Raw genomic sequence first — 20,033 nt, 5'->3', positions numbered from 1 at the left:
TTTTGTCAATGTATATTGTATATAACTATATATATGTTTACAAACAAAACATATTACCAAACATGTTTGTCGTTTCAATGCAGTAGAAAAACCTTGAAAATAACAATTTACAATTAAGACAATGGTGGCAAAAATGGCATGGAAACCACAGTAGACAGTGGTTTAACCATACAGTTTGTTTTCTGAGGTGCCTCGTCCAATGTCTTCTTAGCTGAGGAACAGTGTTGGTCATAACAGAACATTCATAAAACGACTGCAGAAAGAAACATGTAACATTGGTCACAGAAACAAGTTCATATACGATCCATCAAATCAACAATTGATGGTTCAACCACGTGCAAGTGCAGGGGCGGCCATAGCCGGAAGGGAAGCGAAGTTCCCCACTTCGCGCCCCGGTCCGTGTGTCGGAAGTGTCCCTGAGCAAGGCACTTAACCCTCACTGCTGCAGATACGATGGGTTAAACGCAGCGGACACATTTCACCATTATGTGCAAATAAACAGCGACAAATGGGGAACAAATTATTTAGATCCTCCACCAATGAAAAAGATCCTTTGAACGTTCGGCAGTAGGAAAACAGTTGGGGAATATTAATCTCCTCTCTTTCGGGCTCACATCCACATCCTGCTATCCAAAGATGTATTCAAGCAGTCAGGTGTGTGCAGGGTTTCAACAATCACAAGTTACACCAGGCTTTGTTTGTGGGCCTTGTGATGTTTTGTGGATATTTGAGGTAAATGAGACTTTGGTGGCAAGGACAGAAGTCATCATTAGGGCATTCACTTAAATGTATAACCTGGTCTGTGTATGAACAGGATGGGTGCCATTAACTCACCACTAATAGAAAAAACAAAGGCAACTGCCAAAAGGGCTCATAGAAAAATATACAAACCACAAACAAATGTAGTGGCTGGTAAACTGAAAATAATGTGTCAATTGATCCAAGTCAGTATGTAAAAAAAAGTATTCATTTCCCACTTCACAGGCCAAATATAATAATTCCATACAGAACAAGAATCGCAAATTTCCATAACTACAGTTACTGAAGTGAACTGTCCTTGCTTCACCCAAGGAGTTAAGTACCAGCTCTCTGCCTTGTTATAACAAGAATTGATGGGTCACAGTAAGAGGCTAGTAGCGCCTCTAGATCACCTGTCCCCTGGGGTGCAGCAGAATGGCGTTGGGGTGTGGTTTGGGCCTGAGGACACCATTGCTGTAGTAGAAATGATTGGTCAAAGCCTCAGAGATCTGGTAGGTGCTACTGTGGTCGTCTCCGTCGTCGTCGTCTTCATCCCGCTCTATGACCGTTTGACCACGACCCCACTCCAGGTCCCCTGGCGTCCCTCCATCACTGAGGACGGTTAGTTCCTGATCTCTGGGGCCGAGGCCATCCTCCTGCTGGATTTTAGGAGGAATCAAGGATGAAGGCAGACCGGAATCCTGGAGGATGGAGAGGAAAATAAATGTGATTCTTTGACTTACTACAAAAGCCTTTGGAACTGGGGTGAAAAATATTGGAAATCGGCAGAATGACAAAAGAAATAGGGAGAAAAACTGGGGGGTGGGGGGTATATATATGGAAAAGCTGGGGGTGGGGGGTACAGTACTGTGTGTGTGTGTGTGTGTGTGTGTGTATATATAGAAGGTATAAACCTTTTAGCTCATGACCCAAAAGAGACGTTTGTCCGGGACCCCAAACTATAGTGAAAACAGCAGATCTACAAGCTCACAACACGTCGCTTCGCGCCTATTTTCACTACTTCTTTTCAAATGTATGGAATTTCTTAGATTTTTCATTTATTTATTCATGAAATGAATGTAGCTTTTTGGAATGTTTTTTGAAGGAAACAAAAACATGAAGGGACCCATAGAAATGTGTCCGTAAACCACAAATGGGTCCCGACCCACTGTTTGGGAACCAGTGCTTTAGACAGCACCCTCCCACCCAGTTTGGCAGGTGGCCGAAATGGGTGGGTGGATGGATTCATTTGGAGCAAGTAGTTGCCTTAGTCATTTAAATGAATAATACCTCCAGAATATACTGTATATATAGTATTATTTCATTTATAAATCTATGTACTTTTGAGATAAGTCACATGTCCTATTTCAGTGGCACAGGACGCCATTTAGAGATCCAATGATGATGATTGATGAGTCAAGAACATGGCGGTATAGGATGCGACTGAACTAGTTGAAAAGTAGGGCTGTCACGATTATGACATTTTACATGACGATTATTTGTCACTCAAATAATTGGCGATTAACGATTTAATTGTGTTTTTGTTGTTGACAATTACATTTCTGTTTGGCTTTAAGCTTTTGAGTTGCACATGGTAGATATGACACATAACCTAAATAGACAAAGAAATTACTTACATATTTGACAACTTTATACATAAAAAAGAACATTGATAGTGGAAATAGCCGATCTACAAGCGTAGATCTGCTATTTCCACTATTTTTGACTTATTTTTTTAAATATATGAAAATTTTTCAACATGGAAACGATTATGACAATTATGAAAAATAATCACGGTTATGTCAAAAAATCACGATTAGACGATTATGTAATAATTGTGACAGCCCTATTGAAAAGTTGACCAAAATACCAGTGACATGTTGCTGCTCTGCAGGTATGACTCCACCCTCCTCCTGCGCTCCTCCCGCTCTCCGTCCATCTCCCTCTCTCCTCTGACGCTCTCCCTGCCGCTGTCGTGCCAGACCACCGGTCGGCCCAGCTCGTCCACTTCCACTCCGCCCGGACCCCCCCACTTCCCGCACAGGGTGGACTGGCTGTCCTTGTAGATGGGACGATCCTGGAGGCAGGGCACAGTGTGGTTGCAAGTAGTGTTGTCAAAAATATCGATTTATCGAAAAGTATCGATTTTGAATATAGTATCGATTTTCAATATGACTTTTCCATAGTATCGATAATATCGATACTCTGTTTTTACCTCTCTCGTTTTACCTCCTACTTTGGCTTATTCCTAGTTATTTTAAAGGCCTATTTGTATTTAGAATGTGAAAACATCAAAGGCAGGCCTTTAAAACGTGCACTACCATCTACCCCAAGAAGTTCTGTATTTTTCTTTAAATAAAAATAATATTTTTTGCACTAAAATCGCCATGGTTGCGTGGTATCGAAAATGGTATCGAGTATCGAAATTTTTCAAAATAGTTAGAAATCCAGTATCGTGACAAGCCTAGTTGCAAGTCAAGTTTATTTATAAAGCACATTAAAAAAAACAGCCAGGGTTGACCAAAGTGCTTTACATCATGATAGAACAGCACAATAATGTAATTGACAATAATCAATTAACAGAAAATTAAAGAAACATTAGAAAACACCACAAACAAAGACAGTAGGTAAAAATGTGGGGCATGAGTGCGATGGCTGTGTGGTGAAAAGGTGGGAGAGGGATGTTCTGAAAACATTAACAGAGCAGCAATCACTCCACAGTTTATGATAATAAAACGCTAAATGACTTATCTCAAGCGTGCACTTGCAGTCACCCACACATAGGAGCCAACCAGCGACTGAGCACCTGCCCGATTGCTTTTATAGGAGAAAGAGCCCTTTTCTAAATGTCTATGCCTACATGATTCATCTCCCTCTTGCTGAACCACAGTTGCTCTAATTATATACAAAAAGACAGTTTTGTTTTCCCCTCCTGAGAAGTCTGGTTTGAGCAAGTGACAAAAGGGAACTGGTGTGCTCAACTCAAGTCTTCAGAGTATGATGGGTGCGCAACCTCAAAGGCAAAAAAAAAGAAAAAGCGAATGAAGTTGTCAGCATTTGCAATTTAGTGTGCAACACTTTTAATAACGCACAGCAGCAGAAGGAGAACAGTATAGGCCTTCCTCAGCCTTTTGAGACGTGGGTGTGAAGAGGTTTTAGGACATGGCTAGCACATGTCTCTCATGAACATCACGCCTGTAATAGTGTGACAGGTTAATCTGACACAATTCTTAGGACTGATTTATTCATCATTACCAACACTTTTGTTTGACCGGGATTGTTTCTAAATGTCCTACCGTCTTCTTCCAGTAAGGAATATCTCGAAAACACCAATGTCCCGGTTTACACTGCATTCACTTCCAAATTGTCCCAGTTTTATCCAGAATTACAACACTAATAGTTGTTTTTAGTGTTTGCATACGTTTATCATGTTCTTTTCATGTTAACATGCTCACCTAACCAATCAGAAAACATGAACAAATGCATTGCATGTCTGAATTCAAGCTAGTGTGATGTTTGTCAATCAGTCGTTCGTTGCCTGTATGCAACACCTACATGTGCGTGTGCATGAATGGCCGCGAGTGTGTGCACGAACCTACTTTTACCCATCTGTAAAAAGATGCCTTCTTCCCATCAAAGGATTGCAGCTTTTACTATGGTGAAAAAATGCAAATGCCCCTTTCCATGCCGTACCAAGTGCAGCATTCAAGAGCAGCATTCAAGCCTCCCCCCCCCCCCCCCAACTCTCCTGAACTTGAACACAGCATTTTATGTTGAAAGAATTGCCCCGTGTAGAAATCCATGCCGTACCCCGCAGCTGCAGTATTGGCTTGACTATACTTAGTTGAGAGCAGTGTCCCGCACAGAAAATAGCCCCCAATTGCGACACAGAGCAGAGCTTGGAGATCGGTTATTATAGCCATTTCACCAAAAGTGCCCTTTTAGAAATGTCTTAACATTCTCTGAATGTCATGCCTCTTAACATTCTCTGTACGTCCCTGCACAGCCATGCCATCAAGTATAACAATTAAAACTATTGAAGAACTGGAATGTTGTCTTTCTTGATCATTTGCTTTTCAAACGCAGAGCAATCAAGCCGTAATAGTTACTTAGTTACTGGTGGAGTATGCAAGCTATAGGGAAATTACCCCCCCCACCCCCACCCCCACCCCCACACACACACACACACACACACACACACACACACACACACACACACACACACACACACACACACACACATACGACATACCTAACACACACCGGCCTGACCCCACCCATAGTAAATATTCATTGATTATAATTATAGTTGTCATCATGGTGGCATTTATAAAGTATTTCCAGATGAGGATTGGTGACAGCTCTTACCAGAGATAGATGGCTGTTCTTCATTCTGCTGTCGACCCTGAGCAGGGCATAGTCTTCTCCCTGAGAAGGAACCACAATGTCAATACAATTTAAACATTAAGAGTAAACACAGCTTTCATACACACTCATGTGTTCACTCTGCGGTGGGCATGTTTGAAGATTCACAAGCCGCTAATCACTACTGCCCCCTCCACCTCTCACAAAGTACGATTAGACCCAGTGGTGGTAGAAGTATTCTGGATTTCTTTTGGATTTCGCTAAATATAAAAGTACCCTGTTATGTTAAGTAAAAGGCCTGTATTCATTTGGCATCAAAATATACTTAAGTACAAACAGTTTTCAACTTTTTAGAAAATAGTTGATCTTCAAGCTCACAATACATTGCATCGCGAGCTTGTAGATCAGCCATTTTCCAAATTACTTTAGTATAAAATGGGGCTTAAGAGGTTACGTATTAATGTATTGTATTAATGTACAAAGTAACCAGTAACTTAAGTTATAATCAAACACGTAAAATAATAGTAAAAAGTACAGGCAGTATAAAAGAGTATACAGTAAAGTATAGTATAAGTATAAATGATCGGGAAATAAATAGTAAAGTTAATAGTAAAAGTACCTCACAATTGTTCTAAAGTGCAGCACTTGAGTAAATGTAATGAGTTACTTTCCACCCCTGCCTCCCTCCACCCACACACCCCTCACAAAGTAGCCCCATGGCCCTGGCTCCACTGTGACTAGGGCGGGTCTGTCAGATGGGCTTCTCTAGTCTACATAACACACAGTACGCAGTGCACAGCCATGCTCTCTCTGCCTGTACCTGCACTCTGGGGTCTGTGCTAACAGAGTTGAGTCTCCTGGAGGATGCTTGTCTGGAGAGGGTGTTAATTTCCTCCCTGGCAGAAAAGAAAATGAGAAGACAACACATTTTGAGGATTTACGAAAGCAAATAGTGCTGTGTCTGCCAATTCATTTCAGAGAGAAGAGCCACATTTAGACCCAAAAACGGTTTGAAATAGCTGTTTACAGAGATGTAATCACACTTGAGCTCATCAACAATGCTACAGTGTCTAACTGACAATGGCAGCAGATTGTGTAATTATGTTAATTGGGGGGAGGGGGTGGGTTATACATTTTAAACCCTTTAACCCTGGCGTACCTATTTTGGGCTCGTCAAAATGCTGCTGCCGTCATCAGCAGCAGTACCACAATATCCAGTTGACAGAAAAAGAGGAGGTGTGTTTCAAAAATCAAGAGTTCAAATCATGGCATTTTCTGTAGGCAAAATGTCTGGCCTGTATCAACTCTGGAAGTAAGTAAGTAGGTCGGAGTGGCTTATTGTCTCTATCCCCTTTCCAATGAACTAGACCCCTGGGAGTTGGATTGCTGAGGTGGAGCCAAACCCCTACTGCACCATCAGCTCCCAGGAGTACTGCATGACTTTAGTTACCCAGGCCATGCTACTCATACGCTGAGTTGGCGGTGCCCAGGATCGAACCTAGAATGTAACCCAGGCATGCCACATCTTTATCTAATATCTTGTAATAATATAGTAAATGTGTCCCCTTTAGTTGTTGATGGGGTATTTTCCAAGTACATTTTACACACACACACTAGGAATTCATCCTCTATTTAACCATCTTAGCTATTAGGAGCAACAATTGAACCACACCCGGGGAGCAGTTGCAGTTTAGTGTCAGTACAATATGTCACAGGACGACTCCAAAAATAGGACTTTGTGTTTTTTTCCTCTGAGCATCTTAAGAACCAGAGCTCAGCCCATAATGTGAATAATTCCTTTGATCTTAATCACTGTTCGTTGTTTGGCCTGCCCGCGTCATCAATTCACAACTGAAAACAAAAGTAAACAAAACCCAGCCCTTTCACTTTGTGGCATTTTTGAACTCACGTTCTCTCACTGAGCTCCATCTCTAGTTTCTTGTTCCTGCTTCTATGGTAGCGATTGACCAATAGGATGACGAGTATCATGACCAAGACCAAGGCTCCGGCAGATGAACCAATGACGATCAGCAGCAAGTTGTCAAAGCGCGTCTCCTCTTCACTGCGAGATCGCTCTGTGGATGTGGCACAAGAGGAGGGCTGTCACAATTATTACATAATCGTCTAATCATGATTATTTGACATTATCGCAATTATTTTGTCATAATCGTCATAATCGTGAATGTTGAAAAATGTCAGAAATAGTGGAAATAGCAGATCTACAAGCTCACAATGTGTCGCATCGCGACGCGTTGTAAGCTTGTAGATCGGCTATTTCCACTATCAATGTTATTTTTTAAGTAGTAAGTTGTCAAATATGTCAGTTATGTATTTGTATATTTAGGTTATGTGTCATATCTACCATATGCAACTTCAAAGCCTAAAAGCCAAACAGAAATGTAATTATCAGGGACAAATACACAATTAAATCGTTAATCACCAATTATTTGAGTGACAATTAATCGTCATGTAAAATGTCATATCGTGACAGCCCTACACAAGAGGAGAAATGAGAGGATAAACCAGTGCACCAATGCACATCAATCCACAGATTGCACACCAATGATTCGTAACGCAACGAGTTGCAACTTGAAACCAGCTGCAGCCGCCTGAATTGACCTGTTGCAGGTCGGTGCAGTTTAGAGATTCCGTTGAAAGGGCACACATTAGCCTCGTTACGACTGGAATGACGCTGCCTATAGCGGCATTTCCTGTCGTACCTTTGAACTTTGACCCTTGAGCGGCTAATGGGAGTGTCAACAAAGTGCTGTTCTTCCGGCGTTTAGGTCTGTCCCATTGTTTAGTGAATTTCACTACCGGGTGAAAGTTGAGCAGTGCTGAACCTGTATTCAAACACGCAGCGGCTCAATGCCGCTTCGATCATCGCCATAACGCCTTTTTCCCTTATCATAGGAATGGATGGGGGTTATGACTCTATCCGCTGACTGTCTGGCCGTATCTTAAGTGGTTGCAATTGTAACTTGTTGTGTTGCGAATCATCAAAGTATAACTCAGGCTTTACACATGCACTCACCCCACACACACAACAATAAAAGTCTCTCAAACTCATGTCACGTTCAAACACATACAGTACATGCATGCATGTGACAACTGACAAGTTGCCAACTACACCCATGCAGGCCTTTTGATGATTAGGATAACACCCATGTGCACCACCACAAGGGGGCAGCAGAAATCACACAGCTAACCCAAATTACAGTAGAATTAACCAGCATGCTTTTTGTCATTTGGAAACTCAACTCTCTCCTTGAGTCCATGAACCCTCTCTCTCTTCGCTTCTTTCTAAAATAAGAACAAAACATGGCAGGAATGCATCCAGGTTTTCATCCAGTAAACATCTGGACACCAGCAGCATTAAAAAGGCATTCAAGAGCCAACATCCTGCTAATAATTAGCTCCTTGCCCTCTTACCTGCTACCGTGAGGATGTATTCTGCTGATCCCGCTCCCACATTGTTGACGGCTACACATCGATAGACCCCAGTGTCATTCACGTGGAGGGCCCGCCCAAAAACAAGCTTTCCTCCAATCACAGTCACACCCTCTGGTAGAGCGCCTCCCTTCCTGTGGATTATCAAAAGCATCATTAATGAGGATGGGGATGTGTCATAATAACGATACTGAAACCGCCCACACCCTGCCTCTACAAATAGCCATTAGCTATGACTAATAACATTATTTGATGTGTTGCTCATGAGCGATTTTGACACTTTGAAACCAGTTCCAGTTTAAATAATTCTAGGGTAAAATAATTTGTATCCGGTACTCCACCAAAGGAATTATGCAGCGTGCGGGGATGTGAACTTGTGTACGAAACAAACGACCAGCATATTAAAAACCCAAACAACTGGTTTGCATCGCGGAAATGAATTGGCTAAATTAATGCTACATGGCTCAGGTTCACCGCAGAGGGGAAACCAGTAATTTGAATGCACCCGAACCCGGCGCCCATTGATCTGAACAGACAAAATACTAGGATTGTGGGGATTTAAGCAGCTCCGGCCTCTCCAGTCTACATTGTGTGCAGCTGAAGACATCACAGGCCTTTTTAATAGGTAGAGCCGGTTTCTGACCAAATCCACTGAGAGGGTTCTTTGGTTTCGCTGTGCCCGGGCAGCCATCTTTGTGCTGCTTACTGCTTACACCCCCCCCCCCCCCCCTCCCCTCCCCTCCCCAAACCGAGGGCCTCTCGAGTTTCTATTCTCGACCCCACCTAGCTTTTCTAGCGACCCGGCCTTTATAATGGAGCCAACAGGAGAGATTGTATCGGATAGTGAATAGAGACAGATAAGGTGAACCATTCATTGAAAAAAAAATGCTAAACATTCACATTCTGTTTCTGTAACTCCAAAACGCCACCGAATTAAACGTTTATGAATGACACACAAATCAAACATTTGCAGTTAATGACGCTCCTATCGAGAGCAACTTCCAGCAAGTTCAATCAGAAAATATGATCATAGTCACAGAATTGCATCCTCTGTGGTAATGTATCCATTTGTAACATAAGAGGGTAGAAACGTAACCAAATGAACACTTACGCGTCCATTTGGTTACGTTCGTATCCTCTCAGAATTAAATGAATACGGAGGGTTTTACTGCGTACATGTGGTCCCATTGCCTAGATATTTCTCACTTGGCCCTCCAGAATGCTTCATTGTGCGTTCAGTCCTGACTGTAATGGCAGGTACAGTATCTCTAATTAAAGCACAGACCCTGTGTTTTACTGGGCATTAGACTGATATTTAACGCGAGTCACTGTGATTAAGTGCTTAGCATGTGTCTCCTGCTCTTCCCTGTCCCTCCCTCGTGTGAAAAATGGTTCCCCTGGCTCGTCTTAAAAAGAAAAGAAAAAAAAGTAAAACGTAAAAGAAATTGCGCAATGTGACACCGTGGGCTTTTATCCCATGTTCAATTGAGCCACGCATAGAGAGGCGCCCTCCTTTTGCGCCCTGCGCTCGCTTCCTTTTTGTTGTCCACGGGCGTGCAATCTGTGTGTCAGTGCGAGTGGCAGCGAATGGCAGCTTACGCGTGTTTTGAGAAGCATTCCAGCATCTTGTAAAGAGCCATTTAGAAGCGCAGCTAGTATTACAGCGCACTGAATTAACGTGTAATTGCCTGAGAGACAGGCGGTTAGACAGACGGTGAATTAAAACGGTGAGCAGACAGGGCGATGGCAGTACCATGTCCATGTGATGTTCTGAGCTTTGGGGTGTCCTCCTCCATCGCAGGTCAGCTCTGCGTTCTCCAGGCCCACGTACCAGTCTGATTTACCCGTTCTCACAGTGGCATCTGGAGGGTCTGAAATAAACACATGCAGAGATCAATACACAATATTATTGTTGACACGTTGTGAGCTTAGAAATTGAACTTTTGGAAGAAGTATAATATTAACCAATAAACTAAATCATAATTAATTGGTTAAATAATAACTACAATGGATCCATCCATTGGAATACAGGTATTTTTTTTCCTCATTGCCTGAAGAATAACGGTTTTAAACATTGGGTTTACGACCAACAGTGATGACATACTGTATGTTGTACAGTAGGAAAACCCAGCTACCAAAACATACGACTCTGACATCATCAGTGTTTCTTTATGGCAGGTGCTTTCTTGAAGGCACTCCAACAGTTAATTGTTGGGGGAGGGGAGAAAGAATAATTACATTTACCAGCCCTCATTTTCCCGGCCTAGCGAGGATTAAATCAGGTAAAAGTTTAGGGGTTGCCTGGGGGCTCTGCCAGTTTGTGTAGAGACAATGAACTCCTTGTGAGCCGCGAAGACCAGAGGTTTGAATCCGATTCCCAGTCTGGTCTCACATGTCTCTTCTCCCTCTCTGCCCTTGGTTTGCTGTCCATTAAAATAAACCATAAACATTTTCAATAAAAAGAAATCTATAGACGGCTAGACTCCTGCAGAGTCATGCTGTAAAAACTAGTAAATGTCACACGGGTGCCCTATTGTGTGTGTGTGTGTGTGTGTGTGTGTGTGTGTGTGTGTGTGTGTGTGTGTGTGTGTGTGTGTGTGTGCAGCTAACACAGTACATTTATTTGGATCAATTTTTACACTCTCAAGGTTAACAACCAAGTTGTTAACTATATACTGTACTTAGTCAACCAGGTTCCCCCAGGGCTCTATATTTGCCCCCCTCCTTTTTCCCTCTCTACTCCATATCTCTTTGCCAAAAATAGCCAATCCACAAGCTCACTGCATGTCACAATGCAATAAAATTAAAAAAACAGCAAATGTAGCTCTAAGCGTAAATTCAATAAGGAAGATCTAAACCAGGGGTGTCGAACTCATTTTGGGGTGAGGGCCGCATTGGATGAAAGGCGACTTGATGAGGGCCGAACCAGTCGCGGATCGGATGGCATGCACACTCGCGCACATGTTCGCTCTGTTTTTCTTCCTGTCGTCTCAGCCACTGCTGTAGCTAGCAGTATAGCAGTATATCATTTTACAAATTGTGTTCATTATTAAGTAAAATAGCTACTTTCATTATTGGTATTACAGTTGCAGTTAGGTACGAGAGATGCTATTTGTTTAATGGAGTAGTTCATCCCCAAAATGACTTTTTTTTCTCTTTGATTAGTCACGCCATGGAGAATTGAGTTCAATAATATATTTTTATTTTATTTGTCGCATTACTAAGACAAAAATGTGATAATAGTAAATAGTGCACTTCCCCCCATTGATTCCGGATGGGGACCCAAATGCATTTGGGTCCCCATCTGGAATCAATAGGCATGCATTTATTGTAATCAAATTTCTGTTTTAGGAATGAGTCTACATTGGCTCCATGGCATTTTGGGGGTGAACTACGCCTTTAAGAAGTGCCAATAAGAATAAACCATTTGATAATAGAATAATTCATTTCCTGATAGTCTCCAGTACGCTATAATTTGTAAATGGCTAAAAAAAATATTATTGATGCAGGACAATAATTATTTTTATTGTATTTTATAATAAAAAAAATAAAAGTAATGAACAATAATGGCATATTCAGAAAATATCGGAATAATAAAACTTTTACATTTTTATTATTATTATATTTTTTAAATAAGTTATTTTTTTAACAACATTAATTTCCATGTCTAATATGTGTAATCTTTGAGTACAGTTCGAATATTGTAGGTATGTTCAGGTATTATTCATAGCCAGACCAACCACCCTATTCCTAGCAATGCTGTCATCTTCAAAGAGAGAGAGAGAGCTGGTCACTTAACATTCCAATCAATCAACTCAATCACTGCCAGGTGGGAGAAACCTAGCCTGCAGTGTACAGACATTAGTTAGGTTAATTCTTAAAACAATCATACGGCCCGCGGGCCGTATGTTTGACATCCCTGATCTAAACGTTTCATTTTGTGTAAGCGGCACTCTGCTTTTTTATATTCTTAGTCCCTTCCGTTTTCCCATGCAGTCGAAATCCTTTCATTCACAAATATAAACGTGAGCACTACTAACCAATCAAATTCTACAACCAAATCTGCAGCCAGACAATCAGCGATTGGGCTCCTTTCTATCAAACATCCCTGCCTTCAACCTGTCATGCTCCTCAGCAACCCACCTCCATATCCAGCTCCACCTCAGCATTGGAACTGAAGAGAAGGTGTTTTTTTTTTTTTTTGAATATTTTGTTTTTGAAGAGAAGGTGGTTCATCTGCTCTGCCACCACAGCGTCCAGACTCCATGGGGGTTCTCTCTCCAATGGGGGTTCTCTCTCCAATCCACAATCCATGCTCATTAAATGCTAATGGAGTCTAATCTGCACCTTTTCTAAATAAACATTTTGCTTGTATCAAACTGGTGCGATCTCTCCTTAATTATTACAATAAAATAAGTACATCAGAAAAAGGTTTTTGAATGAGTTGCACTGGTCACTCACACTGAACCACCAGCAGGTTGCTCAGCCTGTGGGGGTGCGCCAGGCCCGGGTGCCACACCAGGCAGTCCAGACGCTTGCCGTTCATGCTGCGCAGCGGGTGGAGGGAGTAGTGGCTGGACACGGCACCGCCCTCCGTGCTGCGGTTCTGGAACTGGCCCGGCAGCTCCGTGTCCCAGGAGAGACGGGGAGCGGGGCGGCCCACGGCACGACACGAGGCGGCCAAACCGAAGGGCTGTCCCTCCGTCAGCACCACGGGTTCCAGAGAGGAGATGGGTAAGGCTGGTTTGGGAGGAACAAAAAAATAAAGGGGGTTTAGTTGCCATGATGATGACATTTTTACAGGCTTTCAGATGATGCTCTAACTCAGGTTGACTTAACCTCGAGGCCCTTAAGTTCTATATACTGTACTTCGTTGTACGACGAATGGCAAAAAAATCTGATCTACGTTGTTTTATGCGAAAGGTGCTTTGGGGAAAACAATTTGATAGTGGTTAAAACAGCGACCGGGAGAGTGCAGTGCCTTGCTCAAGGACACTTTGGAAAGTGCACTTCTGGCCCGGGCGGCTGGTGCATAGACATAGAAAGGTAGACGCCTCCTTCGGCTATGGGGCATATACATCAGGATGCCCGGACTACAACTGTTGCATGTCGCTCCAATGAACTCAGAGGCGAATGAGGCATTTAGCTTTTCATATCTGTGAGCTGGGGTACCCCCAGCTCTCTCCCCTCATTTCCTGTTAGACTACTGTATACTATCCAATAAGGCAGGAAAAAGGCACAAAAAAACGTAACGTAAAGCGTCTTGTCTTGTGTCTCACTGTTGCACTGCTCTCCACACAGGAACTGGTTCACTGGGTCAAAGAGATAACAAGCGTTTCACAATATACAGTACGCTGAGACACAAGGTCCAAATGAGGACAACAAAGCCCTCACATACAACAAAATAGCAGTAGACGACATATTATGTTACAGAATGTAACTTCAACATTCTACGGTTGAGAGTAATGGAATTCAGTGCTTTGAAGTGCAGCTGACTGACTTTTGTCTTTTTCTGTTGGGTTGTTTTTTGCATCTTGAGCATGCTGTAACAAGTCTAGTTGTCTGTAAACATTGAATGAATTAGTAGTCATTTATTCAAAAAGGGATTTTCCACTCACTCATAGAATCACGTGAACTCTTCCACTCTAAATGTTGTTAGCTAATCAATATGATCAAAATCTCTGTACTTCACTGTTGGTATTCAGAGAGGAGTGACATTATTGACTGCCCAACTGATTGTTGGAGTCAGCATTTAGTTTGGGGACCATTACATGGTTCAGTATGAGAATGTGTTCTATTATATGCATATTTATTCCACCTTTTCAATCACTAAATATTCAAATGACTGTATTTGTGGCATCAGGCTTTCAACCCAAAATACTGTACGCACAATAAAAAATAAAAGAAATAAAGGTGAGGGTGCTCCCCTGACGAACACATTTTGCTAACATGGAGTCTACAGTACACTTTTGCATGATGAAGTGGATTGTGCTTTTGATCCCGAGTGTTATTCTACAAGCTCACAGCGTGTCACGTGATGAATCGCAAGCTTCTAGATCGGCTAGTTTGGACAAAGATATTAATGAATGTAGAGCAAAAACAGATGAAGGCCTAGTATAGAGCCCTGGGGGACTCCGATCAACTAAGTATATAGTGCTATAAGTGGTTAAGAAGTAAATCCTCCTATCCATTTTTTACATTTTGTGGGGTTCTGAGACCTTGAAATCAACCGAGGCCTACATGCTGCATCTCAAAAACACTACACTTGAACAACAAAAAAAGAGTAGTTTTAGCTTAAGTCTACTCATTACACATTACACATTAATTATGTCAGCTCTGACGGGATCTCATCTAGTGACTGTGGGAGGAACAGAGGAAGGCAGGTGAGGAAGATCGGCTCTTACTCCAGACGGTGAGGACGATGCGTCTCTCGAAGTTCCCTGAAGGGAAGGTGGAGATGTGACAGGTGTAGGTCCCATGGTCTGACTCTTCTGTACTGGGGATGAGCAGGGCCGAGTTCACTGTGGGGCTGGTGCTCTCGAACCGCACCCGCCTGGAGTAACGGCCAAACTCTGGACATGCATAACAGAAAGCACGCACAGGTGCACACACACACACACACACACTCTTAATAAAGATGTAAACAGAGAAGAAAAAATAATAATCACTGCAATACATCACGGTACAGTCAGTGATGAACGTTTAAATTATAACAACCTGACACTATTCACTATTTGCCCAAATATGGAGTTCCACATGGCTCCAGGCAAGCCTTCAAATACTGTCATGCCCAAATACAGTATGGAGTTCCTGAGCCTATAAGTCTCCAGACTGACCTCCACTTGAAACTTGAAATAAACTTGAAACTTGAACTGCTAACCTGCTACACACAGTTGCACAGACCCTTGTTGAAATATGTTTGTCTAGACATTTCAAATCTGCACTTTAAAATGCAATCAATGTGACTACCACTTATGTCCAATTTATGCTCCGTCTTGAGACAAAGTAGAAATCACGCTTTAGATCACATACAAAGAGCGGTGATGATCAGAGAGTCATATTCCACATGCCCAGAAACATTAATCTGGTGATTCTAATCTAGAGCAAATAAGACAGTACGCCAAATCGCACCAGCCTGAGAAGACTGTCCCCCTTTAGACACCTGGTCTATTGTTGTTGGAAGGCGATCCTATGTATGCTGCGACCACAGAAGTCTTTGAGTGATAATTACACCATATGCCTGCCATTGTGAGGAAGATTAAAGTCGGGTGAACCACATCTGTAGGAGCTGTTGGCTGCATGAACAACTGGCCCCGGTGTTTATTTCCTGCTCCTTCCATTTGTCTTGAGGCCTACCGTGCTTGGCTTCATAATTGATTCAGACTTAACCCAAATCGCCGCCCATGAAAACTCCTCCTCACATTCACAGTAGCCAGGAGGAAAGAGTTCTCTTTTAAAACATTATACGGTCGATTTCAGAAAATCATTAGCTTAGTTTTATTGGTCAATATCTCTACAAAATAGAGGACTGTGAAGGAGGCCCTTCCTACGTCCTGCGTATGGATACAGGTCAATCGGGCACCTAAACAATAAATGAATAAATAATTACTTGGAAAATGGTCGGAAATAATGTAAAGTATACATGATTTGAAGATGCATGGTACATCATTATCAGACCTAAATTGACTCTCAAACTTCTTGTTTGTGCGGAAAATGACTGGCTATCCATAGCAATGTGTAGCAACTGTAGAAATATTAGGCCTTAAATGTCATAAAAAATATTATAAGCATTTCAATTTGGCCCACCATTTAAAATGTACCTAAATACGCCCCGGACAACTAGAGTAGCGGTATTATAGGCACCTTGACTCCAGATCCCGTCAACCGTTGCTGCGTGTCATTCCCTCTTTTCTTCCTGTCAGACTACTGTAATCTATCAATATATCAATAATATATCTATCTATATATATTTATTTTTCTTTTCTTTTTTTCTCTCTCTGGTGCCCATGCACTCTTCTGGTTACCCTGCATACCTGTGTGTCCATCTCTGAAATGGGCAGTGATGATCTGCTCCTTGGTGCCATCTGGCAGCTCTTTGTACCAGCTGACTTGCACCACTGTCTCCACCACCTGCTCGTGGCTGTCTGGCCGGTAGCGGCAGGGAAACCTTGTCTCGCTCTCCGTTACGGTGCGCAGAGACGTGACAGGCTCTGGGGGCTCAACAAACTCAGCCTGCACCACACACACCACTGCAGGAAAAAGAGAGATACAAGATACAAACCTCATTTATGGTTGCCTTTTCTCTACGGGACAGGAGGAAGATACGATTCAATGTTGCGTGGGAACAAGAGAGACAGAGCGCTAATGGACAAAGGCAGAGATTAAAGATTTCTGATCCAGGAAGACAGTTTGAGATAGGACTGTGCAGTATATACTTAAGAGTGACATGGGAAATGCACTTTGCATTGTGTGTCAACAGAGACGTCCCTCAACACTGTGTGTGAGAACCTGTTGCGTGACAATACCGTACTGCATGTACTGATTGTGCTCACACACATGTCAATGTGTCTTGACTGTCTTCACACACCAAAGTCACAAAGACAAATTCCTGTGTACAGTTCTTATGGTGGCTGTGATTAAGTGTGAGAGATAAAGGGGGATGACGTCATTGAGTTGAGCCGGCAGGCTGTGAGAACTCCTAAACAACAGTGGACAGCAAACATGTGCCCATTGAATTCTGGTTTAAAACACACATCCCTTAAGTTACTGATTCATTACTTCATTAATGTTTACACTATAACAGAGATGGGGTCACCATCCGTGAATGGTGAATGCATTCTCCCACATGCTCACCCTAAACACACAGTGGGCAAGGACGCGACTACTAAATAGCCTAAACAACCATTTTTTTTGTCAACACTGAACAGCAATCTTTGTGAGTTGTGACCTATTTTGAGAGGTGGCCGAGAGAGAGAAAGAGAAAGACTGAACCAAACACTAAAATTCTACCAGTGGTGTAAAGTAACTAAGTACATTTACTCAAGTCATTTTGAGGAGGTATTTTTTACTTTACTGGAGTATTTCCAAATTTCAATATTTTTACTTCTACTCCACTACATCCCAGAGGCAAATATTGTACTTTTACTCCACTTCTATCACTTGAAAGCTTAAATTCAAGTCAATAGTTACTTTGTAGATTTATATTATTAATCCAAACCTACATTATAATCACTTCACACCCATATAAGGCCATTTGAAAAAAGTCGATCTACAAGTCGATCTACAAGTCGATCTACAAGCTCACGGTGAGCTTGTAGATGCTCACCACAACGTGTCGCATCATGTCTTGTAGATCTGCCATTTAAGATTTTTATACATTTGACAATGTGTGAAATGGGAAATTCTGCATAATGAGTACTTTTACTTTTGGGGACTTTAAGTATATTTTGATGAAACTACCTTTGAACTTTTACTCTAGTAAACTTTGAATACAGGACTTGGTAACAGAGTATTTCTACTTTGTGGTATAGATACTTTTACATATTATTCTACTTACTCACTGAACTCTAGAGTCTACACAAACAGATCACTTGAGTCACATGCAAGGTTGCTCTACTAGCTTTTCCTGTTCATTGAAGACAGCTACTTTTAGACCAGTACAGTAGCTTAATGTCAATGAATTAATTTAAATTCCAGACACTCTGCACCGGGTCATTAATAGGCTATAAATGGTTGTGACGTGGATGAAGGATTAAAAAGAAACAAGCACACAGGAATTAAATGTCAAAAGAAAACAGGAACTGAATCTTGTGCAATACACATAGGGGCCAAATGATTCATGTTCTTCTTAGAACTTCTTGCTAAAAGTAAGAATGCCACTGGGCCACATTCTAGGATGGTGTGTGTTCACCACACGCGCACGCACGCACAACACACACACACACACACACACACACACACACACACACACACACACACACACACAGAGTAGCTGATGAATGATGACAGGCTAGATCAAGTCATTTGATTGATTGATTTGCATGCGTCAAACTGAAGACAAATTAACGTGTTTGTAATATGTTTAAGAAATGCTAAAGCATTTACATTTGAGATATGAATCCTCAGTAACTCAGTGAACAAATTAATTTACATTAAATGGCCACAGACAATATCCAAAACGTCTAGTTAGTAGTTTTACTGTAGGCCTAATGTTCATACAGTTCAGTTGTAAAAATAAAAATCTTACCAACTGCCAAGATTCGGACCAAACAAAGTGCACAGTGGATGGCGTCCCAGGCTGCTGATTTCATTTTCAGTCCTCAGTCAACAAAGGTGGTTTAAATCAACCCCTTTCTCACTGATCTGATGCCGTTTTCATCAAAGATGTGATTGTGATGGATGGTGAAAGTTCAGCTTCCAGTAATTATCTGACACCACGTTAAAAAAAGAAAAAAAAAGTTACAGGTAGAGAAAAAGGTGTCCGTGTTGCAACAGCCCGATAATGTCTTCAAGTTCCTCTTGGATGAAAAAGTTTCTCCTGATAGTGATATATGTACAAAATTGTCGGATTTTGCAGCATTGTATTATCCTCTTTTCAGGAAAGAATCACGGTGCAATCCAAAGTCCTCGGCACTGCGGTGAACTTCGTTCATTGTGCTCAGCTGGAGGGAAATTAATGTAGTAGCCTAGGCCTACTGTTGCTGAGCGACAACTTAGGCCTAAACATAAAATACATGGAATGATAATACAAGGAAAAAATATATAATATATGGCCTATATACAAGCACATAAACTACAAACACATGCTGTGTGGTTGTGTGATCGTGCCACGGCAGAGGTTACTACAATACACCTGTCTGGTTTTGTAGCTCCGCCCCATTTTCTTGTTGGACACACACGACACGCCCACCACTTTGACACAATAGATCACTTTATGACAGGTGGCTGCTCCTATATTGTTCCACTTTTATTATTATAGATGAGCACATTTCCATCAGTCTTTTAGCTACAGTACACACCAGCAAACAAAGGCTCTGAAGTTGTATTTAAATATGTATGTCCTTAAAAGTAAAACATTTTAGGCAGATGCAAACATAGGTACTAAGTATGATAATATTAAGGCTATGAAGAGCAAACTATAGGCCTAAAGATCATGCATGTTTAAAAAAAAAATGTATAGCCTATAGTTGTGATCTGACTGTCCTGTTTGTCATGTTTTTCACAAGAAGTTTATGGCCTACCAGTAAGATGCTTTTCAACCAGATGGGGTTTCTGAAAAGTGAAATGATGTTTCAGTGCAGTTATAGTTCATTGTGTTGGTGTGGAATGCCTCAGGCAGAACAACAAAAAGAAGGGGGAAAAAAACTAAACTGGGCTAGGTTGTTTTGAATGTGTTTTGAATACAGTTGTGTGAGCAGCTATGTGTCTGTATAAATACAACAAGGTGAGACACAGGGTCATGTGCATTTAGGCATGCATGC

At 41.8% G+C, this 20,033-nt stretch overlaps 1 protein-coding gene across 2 annotated transcripts; it reads right to left on the bottom strand.

Annotated features, from left to right (window-relative positions):
• Positions 1–23: 23 nt before the first annotated feature.
• Positions 24–19,383, bottom strand: nectin4b (nectin cell adhesion molecule 4b). Of its 2 annotated transcripts, XM_080726742.1 has the most exons (12): positions 18,800–19,383; positions 16,587–16,802; positions 14,958–15,125; positions 13,015–13,293; positions 10,307–10,424; positions 8,536–8,687; positions 8,365–8,406; positions 7,013–7,178; positions 5,924–5,999; positions 5,107–5,166; positions 2,609–2,815; positions 24–1,439 (listed from the first exon to the last, which is right to left on the bottom strand). In XM_080726742.1, exons 1-12 carry the CDS (start codon positions 18,861–18,863, stop codon positions 1,143–1,145), a joined length of 1,845 nt encoding a protein of 614 aa, XP_080582868.1. In that variant the 5' UTR covers positions 18,864–19,383; the 3' UTR covers positions 24–1,142. The 2 variants fall into 2 exon arrangements, with proteins under 2 accessions (XP_080582868.1, XP_080582869.1); XM_080726743.1 differs by lacking the exon at positions 8,365–8,406.
• Between the last annotated feature and the right edge of the window lie 650 nt (positions 19,384–20,033).

Source organism: Nannobrachium achirus, assembly GCF_963921795.1.
Source record: "Nannobrachium achirus genome assembly, chromosome: 5".
NCBI lineage: Eukaryota > Metazoa > Chordata > Actinopteri > Myctophiformes > Myctophidae > Nannobrachium > Nannobrachium achirus.
The sequence above is the reverse complement of the archived record's forward strand: the minus strand, read 5'-3'. Positions and strand labels throughout refer to the sequence as shown.